This window comes from Bidens hawaiensis, unplaced genomic scaffold (assembly GCF_021521415.1).
Source record: "Bidens hawaiensis isolate Kalapana, Puna unplaced genomic scaffold, B.hawaiensis_p1.1 tig00097092_1, whole genome shotgun sequence".
NCBI lineage: Eukaryota > Viridiplantae > Streptophyta > Magnoliopsida > Asterales > Asteraceae > Bidens > Bidens hawaiensis.
Genome location: NW_027504597.1, coordinates 1 through 11,956, shown reverse-complemented (window position 1 = coordinate 11,956; position 11,956 = coordinate 1). Strand labels below are relative to the sequence as shown.

General features: G+C 34.6%; 2 protein-coding genes across 2 annotated transcripts; both read right to left on the bottom strand.

Moving 5' to 3' along the window:
• Nucleotides 1–2,948: 2,948 nt before the first annotated feature.
• LOC143608095 (eukaryotic translation initiation factor 3 subunit A-like) lies at nucleotides 2,949–5,226 on the bottom strand. Its single transcript, XM_077083282.1, has 7 exons — nucleotides 5,197–5,226; nucleotides 4,879–5,100; nucleotides 4,603–4,809; nucleotides 4,100–4,306; nucleotides 3,933–4,013; nucleotides 3,650–3,851; nucleotides 2,949–3,512 (listed from the first exon to the last, which is right to left on the bottom strand). Exons 1-7 carry the CDS (start codon nucleotides 5,224–5,226, stop codon nucleotides 3,058–3,060), a joined length of 1,404 nt encoding a protein of 467 aa, XP_076939397.1. The 3' UTR covers nucleotides 2,949–3,057.
• Nucleotides 5,227–5,241: 15 nt separating this feature from the next.
• On the bottom strand, nucleotides 5,242–11,367 carry LOC143608093 (uncharacterized). The gene is made up of 8 exons (XM_077083281.1): nucleotides 11,265–11,367; nucleotides 10,051–10,138; nucleotides 9,753–9,948; nucleotides 8,128–8,282; nucleotides 7,754–7,897; nucleotides 6,555–6,658; nucleotides 6,196–6,370; nucleotides 5,242–5,432 (listed from the first exon to the last, which is right to left on the bottom strand). Exons 2-8 carry the CDS (start codon nucleotides 10,111–10,113, stop codon nucleotides 5,355–5,357), a joined length of 915 nt encoding a protein of 304 aa, XP_076939396.1. The 5' UTR covers nucleotides 10,114–10,138; nucleotides 11,265–11,367; the 3' UTR covers nucleotides 5,242–5,354.
• Nucleotides 11,368–11,956: the final 589 nt, after the last annotated feature.

Below are 11,956 nucleotides of genomic sequence, written 5' to 3'. Positions count from 1 at the left end.
GGGCCTTACATTTAACGAGCAAAGCCTAAATAAAAAGAAAAGCCTCGAATTAGAAAGGTTGTTTTAGGAAAACTTTAAAATAAAAGATAAGAAATGTAAACAATTAAAGTTTAAGGTTTAAAATGTAACTATTTAAGATATTTATAGAAATAGTCCTTTAAAAATATAAGTTTGCTCGAAATCCGGTTAAAGTATCTAGCTTTAATATTTACTCAACCTATGTTAAGTAATAAGGTGGGTAAAAATGCAAGAATGCAAGTCCCGTTATAATATAGATACTAAAACGGGTATTAACGAGTGTTCGGGTTGTTAGTTTGGGTCTTGATAATTGGTCAAACCCAAAGTCAACTTTCCAAAATAATGAATGATATGAGATAACTCAATAAAATTTAATAAGACATAACCAAGTATGTAGTTCTATTGTTTTAGAACTAACAACGTCCGTTAAGCGAGTGTTCGGTTTCGTCGGTCCAAACTTTGTTATGAGATCAAGTTGGATCCAACATTCCAAGTACTTAAGAAAATAATTAAAATCAGTTTATAAAGTATTTTTAAAGATTTATACAAGTCTTGATAGCTAGAAACACACTTGTGTGTCTTAAGCGAGTGAAAATCGGTTTGGTTTAGTTTGGTTTTGTTCGGTTTCCATCTCGCAATAAGTTCCTGGATGGTTGTCACATACCCGAATATCAAAGAACTTGTATAATTAAGTATAAATGATGATACATCAAGTTTTACATTCAAAAAGTTAACAATAAAGTCTTTAAACGAAAGTTCGGTTTTCGGTTCGGATCTTGTTTCGGGTCGAGACCGAGGTAAGATTCTACAAACCCATAACCATAGAACTTATAAAAATGATTTTAGAAACTTAAATCTAACAATAAGCATGTTTAAACAATTATTTAACAAAACTAGTAAACAAAATTCGGTTTACGGTTTAGAGCTATTTACGGTTAAACCGATGCTAGTCTCTACAAACCCATAACCATAGAACTTCATAAATATGATAGACAAACTAAATTGAGCAGAAGTTATGCATGGTTAATATGTATAAACAAGTTATATAATTATATATCAAGGACTACGAAAGTCCTCCATGTAGCCTTGCCTTACGAGGCCCGCTACTTCACCGACCGAGACCAGAAAAGTGACCATCAAAGGTAACAAGGGGTGTATATTATATATATGTTGTGCCATAAACTTCAAGTATTAATTAAGACTAAGTAAACTAATTAAAATGCAAGACTTGGTAAGTTTGACTTTGAAAGTCAAACTTATCAAGAACATGAAAATAACCTTGAATTTGAGTGAGGAAATGATTATGAGCAGGGATGAATGTAGGAGAGGGTCTTGTATTTATAGGATAAGATTAACTGGGTTAAACAAGAGGTTTAGTGTGTAAAAACCGGATTTTGGTTAATAGAACAAACAAGAAAACACACTTGCAGGTCTACTGTCTGACTATGGTCGCTATACGCGACGGGTATGGGCTCCCCCATCGCGTATCGCGATGGGGTGGGTGGCCAGGATAGTTTCAAACTTTGAAAAATGACAATTTGGCCCCTGAAGTTTGTTTTAAGCGTTTTTAAGGCGTTTTAAGGACCAAAAAAAATGTTTTCGAGACCCAACAAGTGTAAAACAATATTGTAACATAAAATCCATCATTTTGATTATATCATAAGTTTCGGTTTACAAAACTGGTCGATGTACATAATAACCGATTACAAAACGAATACAAACGAGACCCGAAATTGACGAATTTCACACTATCCATAATTTTAAACTCATTTCAAAATTTTTCCATAATTTTTTGGATTTTTCAAATTAACTGATTTTATTTTAAATTTTGTAATTAATCAATTTAATTTAAGCTTTTGTAATTATCTCTATATTATTTATTAAAATAATAGAACACAAGTTTATTGTTTTGATATATATTTTTTATTATTTATAAAATTAAACCATAATATTCGATTTAATATATCTAACTAAAAAGTTAAATTAAAATTTTATTTAATAAAGAAATGTATATATTTCGGTTTTTATATAATTCGATTAATTTATGCTTAATTAACTAGGGGTGTTCTTCGGGTTGGTTTTTTAGGTTTCGGGTTTTTCAGGTCGGGATCTTCAGGTTTCAAAGTTTTATATCAAGACCCGAAACCCAACCCAAATCATTCACGGGTTTCTTCGGGTTCGGGTTTTTCGAGTTAGGTTAATCGGGTTTCAAGTATTTTAGAAAATATAACTACATTGTTAAATTTAAATGTGACATATTCTTTTTTACTCGTGATGTAAAGAAACTAATAACAAAACAAAAATAAACCGATAAAACATCCTAAAAAGAATAAAATTTAACAAAGTTCAACCATAATAAACAAGATCGACATAATCGTCTTCAGTATGTCGTGATTAGGGTGTTTGATGATAGTTGCTTTTAGTCACAAATTAAAACATTAATAAACATAACAGACGAATTGAGAACAGTCGATTTGGACTAAATTGGATGTTAGTGGCTAAGCTTAACTTATAATACCTAAATATATATATAGTTTTAAAACTAAAAGTCTATTCGTGTTTTTCGGGTTGACCTGAAACCTAGAATTCATACTCAAGAACCAACCCGAATTACTTAGATTTAGATTGATCTTTTCTTGGGTTTGGGTTTCTCGAGTCTAGTTAGTTAGGTTTCAGGTACAAGTGACAACCCTAATGTTAACAAACTTTTAATACTCTTTAAACTTTAAACTATTTTAAAATCTTTCAAAAAGTAAAGTTTTCAAAATTAACCGATTTGATTTTAATTTTTGTAATTAACCGAACCCTAACTTTTGATTTAATATATCGAACTAAAAAGTTTGATTAAACAGTTTAATTGATTTAAAACCGACTATAGGACAACCTATAGGTATCCACATAATACCTATAGTGCCACTAACAAAGTCATCAAAGGTCTTTACCAATAAACGCACTGAAAACAAAATTCAATCTCCATGACTTTATTACAAAGGGTCTATTAAAATCCTCCCATAAAATCAAAAATAAACCAACATAGCCTCAACGAGAAAACTTTGAAGACCTGGGACCACCACCACCACCACCAGTAGATGGCCTCCATTTGTCACCAGCCGGAGCCGCCCGATCATCCTGCTTGCCACTCCCCCACCTATCAGACTGCGGTGGAGGAGCTGCCCGGTCATCCGATTTGACACTCCCCCACCTGTCAGATGCTGGAGCCGCTGCCGGTGCAGGTGCAGATGCAGGTGCCGCAGCCCCGCCTCGGCGGAACTTGGGCACATACTTGCCACCACCGCTAGCGGCTGGTTCAGCCGAAGCTGCTGCTGCTGCTGCAGCCGGTGCAGCCAACCCTGGTGTGGGGAGCTCAGAAGAAAACGGCTTCGGCGCATCCACTGGTGTACCTCTTAAGATAGCTTCCTTCCTAAGCCTCTCTCTTTCTTCCAGTTCCTGTTCTCTTTTCCTTTGTCTTTCCTCCCTTTTACGCCTTTCAGCCTCTGCACGCACGAAAAATCAATAAAACTTAATAAACTTAAAAGCAAATGGGCATAATACCATACAAACGCTACTTATTTTCTCGTTCTGGTCAAGAAAAGTATTTTTGTTTTAATGATAAAATAAATAATATAATGACCTTGATGTTTCTGAGCTTCTTCCTCCTCACGCAACTTCGTGAGCCCTTCCTCTTCAGTTCTGAGATAGTACAACATTTTCCTTTTCAAGTCTCTCTCCTCTTTCCGTGCCTGGAGAACTTGATTAATTCGTTCCTCCCTCTCAGCTTTCAATCGCTCGTGCTCCGCCTGTCGACGTTGCACGACGACTGATTCAAACAGCCGCTACACACACAAACAAATAGAAAAACTTAATCATAATCACTTTTCAAAAAGAAACACAATAATCAAAAAACAAAAACAGACCTTGTGTTCCAAGACACGAGCAAGTCTATTCTTCTGTTTGACATCTTCATCATGACGGCCTCTGCTCTGTTCAACCTCATTCTGCCAAAAAATAAGTTATGAAGTAAATCACGATTGATCGTCATGCGACAACAATAATAAAAAATGTGCACTAAAAAAAGAAATACGTGATATTCGCGTTCATGAAGAAGTTTCTCTTCGGCTAAACGTTTATGAAACGCAGCTTCGATTAAAGGTGCAGCCTCTTCCCTCTTTGCTCTTTCAAAGTGGTCCATAGTTTTAATTAGCTTTTGCATTTTCTTTTCCATCTCTTGTCTTTCTCTAACTTGCTCTTTCATTTGTAACTCGATCAAAGCCTGCTTTGTTACTTTTTCCTGTAAACAAACCACATGTAAATCGTTCGTGAACTGTCTGACAAAAACATAACTATAAATCCATGTTAAAAACTTGAGGTAAACCACGAGGCGAGATTTTCAAAACAAGGGTTTAGCAAATTTACAGCATACTTATTAGCATTGGACACGTTTTTCTAACAAGAACATACTTTGGTTATAACCAATTAGATACAAACCGGCTATGACCAGTTAACAGAATTGGCAAGGCTCACGTGTTAAACAGGCCAGCCAACACTAAAGTGTATAAAATCTGGAATATGTGAAAAGGCACTCACCCCCTCAATAATAAAAGGCTTCTTTCCTTTTTTCGTGATGTGTATAACATCGTTTAGCAAATTTAGTGCTTCCGCACGTTCACGTTCGTCAATTTCTCGACGGATCCGGTCCTTCTTCCTTTCTTCAACTTCACTCGCGAGTCTCTTCTGTTCAGCTTCTTCGGTTTTCTTCTGCAGGTTTAATCTTTTTGTCTCCTCTTCACGTTCCTAAAATAGAAATAAAAAAACTTATTGTCTCCAGTGTGTTAAAGTATAGTATAATCCAGACATGTGTACCTTCTCAAGCAAGTGGCGTTCTTGTTCCTCCTTGCGTTTCTCAATTATAGATTTCCGTGCAAGAAGTTTTTTGTGCTCTTTGTCTACAATATCTGCCAAACTTGGAAGCATAGCACTCAGTTTTGATGCTTTCGGTTGAGAAGGATACATCAATGACCTTGACTTATTCAAGTTGACTGCCAAAACACTCAAGTGGTCTTGCAAAATGTCAGATTCAAAGCCCTAAAAACAATTAAATAGATTAGTCAAACAAGCACACACAATCAATAAGTAAAAAAAACTGAACCAATAATAATCAACATAAGTAGAAAGACTAACCAAGTCACCAAAAACAACTGCACCCTTCATATGAAAATGATAGCAAGCCAAGTACTATGAATCCATAAATTCTATGTCAAAAAAGAAAAAAAAACAAAGTTACAAGTACATCAAGTAGGGTACAACTTCCTGGACTGTTCATTCTTTTCAAGTAAACCCTATTCTTCATCACTATCATTGCCAAAAACCGACGCGACAGGCGTTTTTGCTTTCTTCGCAACAAACTTGCCAGAACTCTGCACAAAACATTAAAAAACATAATGGTTACTCATCAAACAGAGAATAAAACAGTTGGAAATTTGACATAGGGGTGTTTAAAAATAGGTCATGCTCCTAGGTTGTCGGGTGAAACACGACACGAATCCGAAAATTTGATACAGACCCGAACACGAAAAATGTGTCAAAATATGAACCCAAATACGGCACGGGTTTTCACGGATTGACCTGATCTTAACCCTGACATTTTTTGCATATTAATATTCCAAAATTACAAATCTACAACCAAAATTACATATTTATGTAAAATTTTACATTTAAACTATAAAAACATGATTTTCATTTAACATTTAAATTTTGACCTAGAAAATAACTTACGACCAATTAAGCTAAACGTGTTCATAGGTCCGAGATAAAAAAGACACAAAACCCATTTAGACAAACCCATGATATGAATCCGAACCCGGAAATTGTACGAGAAACATGAACCCGAACACGACACGTGTTTTTGCAGGTTGACATGATAATTTATGTAAAACCATTACATTTAAACCATAAAATATGCTTTTCATTTCTCTTTATTAAATTTAAAACTTTGACCTATAAAAACAGTTTAGGACACGTTTAGCTAACGTGCTTGCGGTTTAGGTTCATCACATATTCTCGTGTCAGGTCAGAAATTCACACCCCTAAAAACGTATAGAAGTTCAGACCAATGGATAGAGACATGATTTGAGGTCTGATAGTTTAGACCTCAAGAGTCTTTTAGAAGTTGTTAGGTACCTTGGATGCACCGACTTTTGATGAAAATCCAAATTTCAATGCCTTTCTTTGATCCTGATCCACGAGAACATTAGCATTCTTTACAGGGTGATTACTTTTTTCAGGATCCTCTTGTTGTTGCTGCTGCTGCTGCTGCTGCTGTTGTTGTTGTTGCTGCTGTTTATGAGCATCGGCCCTATACGACCAGATACATAAGATATTAATTTGGATAGGTGTAAGTGGTGACCAATGAAGTAATAATAAAAATAATAAACATGCTAATTAATGGAATACTAGACGGGCGCCCGCTCGATGCGGCGAAAATCATAGTAATCATGTAACAATTGTGGATGCTCAAGGTATAAGTGAAAGAAGCATACATTTGAGCAAACTTGGCCATCTCCCTCTCCTGGCGCAGTTGTTCACGTTTTTGCCTGTCATCTCGGCTGCTGCTTCCATGCATTTCTTTCATTTCTTTAAAACGCTGTATAAGTGAAAAAAACTTAATAACACAAATTTATAAAGGTGGTGCTATGGAAAATTGGGGAGTCGGATAAAGGGCTCATTTCATGTGGGTCATTTTTGGACTAGATTTGAATTAGAACACTTTTTGACTAAAAACTGAACGTTTTACTCACAATTAGGGTATCAAATATATGATTACGAATACCATATTTCAATAATAAACTAAATTGTTGAATAAAGTGACTTACATGATGTTTTAATCATTAAAGATACACTTTGAGAAACTCCTGACGCGTTTCTATTTTAGCACTTTCTTATTTGTGAACTGTTAAGAGATAAAAGCTAACCCAAACAAACAGATTGACAAGTGAACGGGTCAAAGATACAGCCTCTAGATTTGGAAAAATGGACGGCTCGTATAAAGGGATCAGTTCATGTGGGTCATTTTTGGTTCAAACCAGGCCAAGTTGGCCACAACACATTTTGTCCAAATGCTTTTTTATATAATTAGTGTATCAAATATGATCAAAAATTTATATTTCAATAATAACCTAATACCATATAATAATAACATAATGCCTTTAAATAAAATGCTATAAAAAGGTTTTTTCACTGAAGATACACAGTGGGTGACTTCTGATCCATTTGACCCATTTCCCTTTTCAAAATTTTTTATTTACCCCGTTAAAGATAAAACTTAACCCGAACAAACAAATTCACAAATGTATGGTCGAAGTTGCGTCCTCTAGGTTTGGCAAAATAGGCAGGTCAGATAACAGGCTCATTCCAAGTGGCTCGTCTTTTCTACAAATCAGGTCGAGCTGACCAAAAACACTTTTTGTCCAAAAATATGAACTTTTTGCATTAACTAATATATCAAATATGAACAAAAAAACTATATTTCAATGATAACCTCAAGACTTAGGTTATATTCATTAAAGATACACTTTGAGGAACTTCTCATACATTTGACCCGTTTCCTTTTTAGCACTTCCTTATTTGTGATCCCACCGACCCAATAGAGATAAAACTTAACCCAAACAAATAAATTCACATGTGAATGGGTCATTGCAAATTATAACTCTGATTTGAATCGAGTAAGACTTGAGATTACCTTTCTATGATTGTGATCATATGAGCTAAGATGACCTTCAAATTCAACTGCTAACTTGTACTGCTTGTCACACAGCTCACAATAGAAGACCTTCCGTATTTCCTTGACCTCGGTTTGAATCTTTTGCTCTCGATCCGCCATAACCTGGATTTTCATAATGTGTAGGAATGGGGCAGAACAAGAAGCCACCAGGTAATAAAAACTGCATTTGATTCCCCATCAAAAGACAAGCATATATGCTATATGCTCTGCCTTCTGTTATTAGATATATGTAGGTTTCAGAAATACTCATTAACCTTAAATTAGTATTATCTAAGGTTTTAATTTATTTATTTATGTTACTGTTAAGTAGGGGGTGAAATACAAACACATACCTCTCGTTTCTTTGCAATTTCTTCGGTTTCCTCAAGTTCAATGTCGAGTTTTCTCCTTTGAATGTTTTCTTCTGCGGTAAAGAAGTCATCTTGCTCTTGTTTCCCAACCCCTAGTTTTGAGTCTCGTAATCCAGCCTTGATGGGCTCGGTTATACCTGGTCAATCATTGCATCGACAACTTAGATTCAAGATACCTCTTTCTAGCGCACACATACTTACACACACATACACACACACAGAGAGAGAGAGAGAGAGAGACTTTCTAAACCTAATATAATTATATCTCAGCTATGAAAACCAATATAACAAGAAAAGGGAAAACACAAATATCTATATGGTCTTTTTTGGTAACGATGGTGTCCAGCATTTTGACTTGATTAAAACAAAGAGCTAAAAAACATCACAACGAAGAACTATAAGCAACGAGGTGCATGAGCTTCACGAATAAATAAAGTCTTAGAACAAGAACACTAAAGATGGCAAGATGATGAATAAAATAAATTATTCTAACCTTTATAAAAAATAATTAAAAAGGTTGTGTGCATTACAAATAGACTTTGGGTGCTGTTAAAAAAAAAGACTTCAGGTGACTTTGAACCCTTTTAACAAAAAAATAAAAGAAATCAGGTATAGCCTGTTTTACACATTTGCTATTTAGCTAATTTCTTGTTTCCATTAGACATTTTACCCATTTGTATAATAAAAAAAATAAAATAAAAAACCAAATCGACCCATTCCCGAGTAAATGGGTCCAAATTGCCACATAAAAATAACATTACTTCCCAATCTTCCATCAAAATGCAGAAGGTTAACAAATTACAAGACCCCCCAGGCTTAAACCTGTATTTGGTAATAAGACTGGTAAACTATTTGTCCGAAAGCAAGTGAGTAGGACTCAAAAAAAAAAAAAAGAAAGAAACACCAAGGAAAATGAGCAAAAAAACCTCACATGGTGAAGCATTATATAGGATATCAGTAATAAAACTGATATTGCAGGCAGAAAGAAAGATGAAGCAACAAACAGCGTTCTAGAGAGTGATTACAGAAGCTATGCAGCCAAGAAGCTTATAGGGCTTAATGCAAATTATGCAATGCTTGAGCAGTTACATTAAACCGTATTATTTCAACCATATATGTTTTTACATTGCAATGAAATTGCAACAAATTTGAGTTTACTATAAAAATAAATAATAGAAACATAAGAAAGTCATTGAGTATGACTGTATGTTGTGTTGGTCTAGAAAAAGAAAGAATAGAACATGTTGCATAAGATACGATTTGTGATGGAAATGGTGGTTCGAATTAAAAAGTTAAGAATTCAATTGAACCACCTATTTTTTTGCTTGGAAGGATTGTCTGTTTAGATTGCTTGACTGCCCCTGTAATGACCAGGTAATTACGCAAGGATACGTTTCCAGGAACGAAAGGGAAATTAGGCTATGTTAATTAGGAGACCTACTAATGTAAGACTTCATGTCAATTAGGCTAGGTTAGGGCGCTAGTTGAACCACAGCCTATATATGTGTTGCATGTAGAAGACCTACTAATGTAAGTGATATGAATAATGAACTTATGAGCATAAGATCATATCAACAAGCATTCTAGTGGTGAAGTTATGTGCATACCTTGCTCATTCTTTCCAAGACCTTTCCCTTTCCACCCCATCTTTTGAAGAAGCCGAAAACCAACATTGGATGACGTTAACTGTGTGTCTAATGATGCCTGTTCAACATTATCAAGATCCACATTTTCTACTGGTCTGTGATTAATAGGTAGGCGAAATTCTTCAGCTAATTCTTCAAGAACAGAAACATCATTTTCCTGTACCACTTACAAAATAAAAACCAATCAATACACTGAATCAACAGCCTTACATCTATACATTTAAATAAACACTAATAAAAAATTGTACAATAATATGACCTCATCTGTTTTAAGTTGCCATTTTAGCATGTGTTGTCTACCATTGTACCTTCTGTTATCCATATCAATACAAACTAAACACTTGAAGCTGCCGGTCAGTAACAAACAAAGTATCAGATAACATATTAAAGAAAACTGGAAACTAATACAATTATACAAAAAACATCTGATGAAATAACCATATATTATCTTTTTAAAGGCTTCATAAAGCAATTTGTGATACTCTAGATCTTGGATCACTTGACTCAATAAGCAGTAAACAAATACAAACATTAATTTAGATTGTGTTTCCCATGAGAATTTAAAACCTTATAGATGAAACGAAAGTTGCTAATGATTGACCATGTCGACGCGGGTTATTAATTTCCTATCCATTTGACCGATTGACCATGTCGATGCGGGTTATTACTTATTAGTATAAACACAAGCAACTATTTAATTCGCCATAGTGTGTTAGTCAACTGTAGGTATAGTTCCAAATACAAAAGGTTTTTTTTTTTAACTTATTTGTTATCTGTTATGCATACCAATCTATCTAGGGGTGAGCAATAACCGGGCGTTAATTGAAAACCGAATTAGCCAAAAACCGAAAACTAACTGAAATCCTACATCGGTTTTTCTGTTTACCCTCGGTTAGCAGAAATTAACCGAACCAAACCACACCATTCATATTTTCATATATTTCTAGCTTTAATACCTCCATTTTCATGTACTTCTAAGCATCATCAAAGTTTGTTTTTGGTTATTAACCGAACCAAAATCTGACAAACTAATCGAACCGATTTTGGTGGAAGATCTTGCAACAACCAAATTTCGGTTTCCATAAACTGGAATAACCGAACCGATAACACAAACTAAAACTTGATAGATTTAGTAATGATAACCTTAACTATTATTACTGAAACCATAAAGTCTGAAACTTGTTTCCAGTTTCTGTAATTGAATTAATGGAATGATTTTGCAAAAACCAAAGATGGGTTTTGGTTTCGGTGCGATCGGAGATATGCTCACCCACCCCTAAGTCTATCTTCATCGTCTTCATAAATCTTACTATTCTCAAGCTTTAAAGTAATTTAAACCTAATATCATAAATCAATAAAACAAACTAAACTTTCATAGATTTAGTACCGAAATCAATCCCTAAAAACAAAAGTGACAAACTTGCTTCCAGTTTATATGAAGTTGAATTAAATAAAAAGTAGAGATGTCAGTACCTGTCAGGTCCAGCAAAGGTAGTTGAATGATAAGAACGGTGTCGATTTGAATTTGTAATTTCAGGTTTAATCAAGCGTCGTAGTGAGATGATTTTTGATTCATTCAGAGCTGCTTTATTAATCCTTCTACTGTTGTTGTAGATTTATGGGGTGGCTTTGACTTTTATGTCTGGGTTTTCTTATTTCTAGGGTCACCAACATATCAGATAACCAAATCATAACTGTCTTAACCCAACTGATTTTAACCAACTTAACCGGTGGTCAGTTGCGAGTTAGTTTTGGTTAAAGATAACTATAAACCAGCCATAACCAAACATACCCCTTTGTTTGTAACATCTCCTTTTATGGATAAAAATAAGAATGTATATTTTAAATATGGTTAAACGAACAAGTAACAGGTAGAATGACTATTAGAAATGTGAGATATCTACATGAACGTTAAAGTTTAACATTGTTCTAGTAATATTATAAAACTGATGCGTATACACCTATATAATAACATTTTGGACACTTGTTCACCCCACATTCTTTGTGCTGATGTATCAACATTTAAGGTCATCTGCTTATGTGTTAATTTTAGAGACAATATGCTTAATTGACAACCATAAATCCCCATTTTCTAAAAACACATGTTTGTGTTTGAATACTGATATAACCTCCCCCCCCCACCCCGCACCCCCCACCCACACATC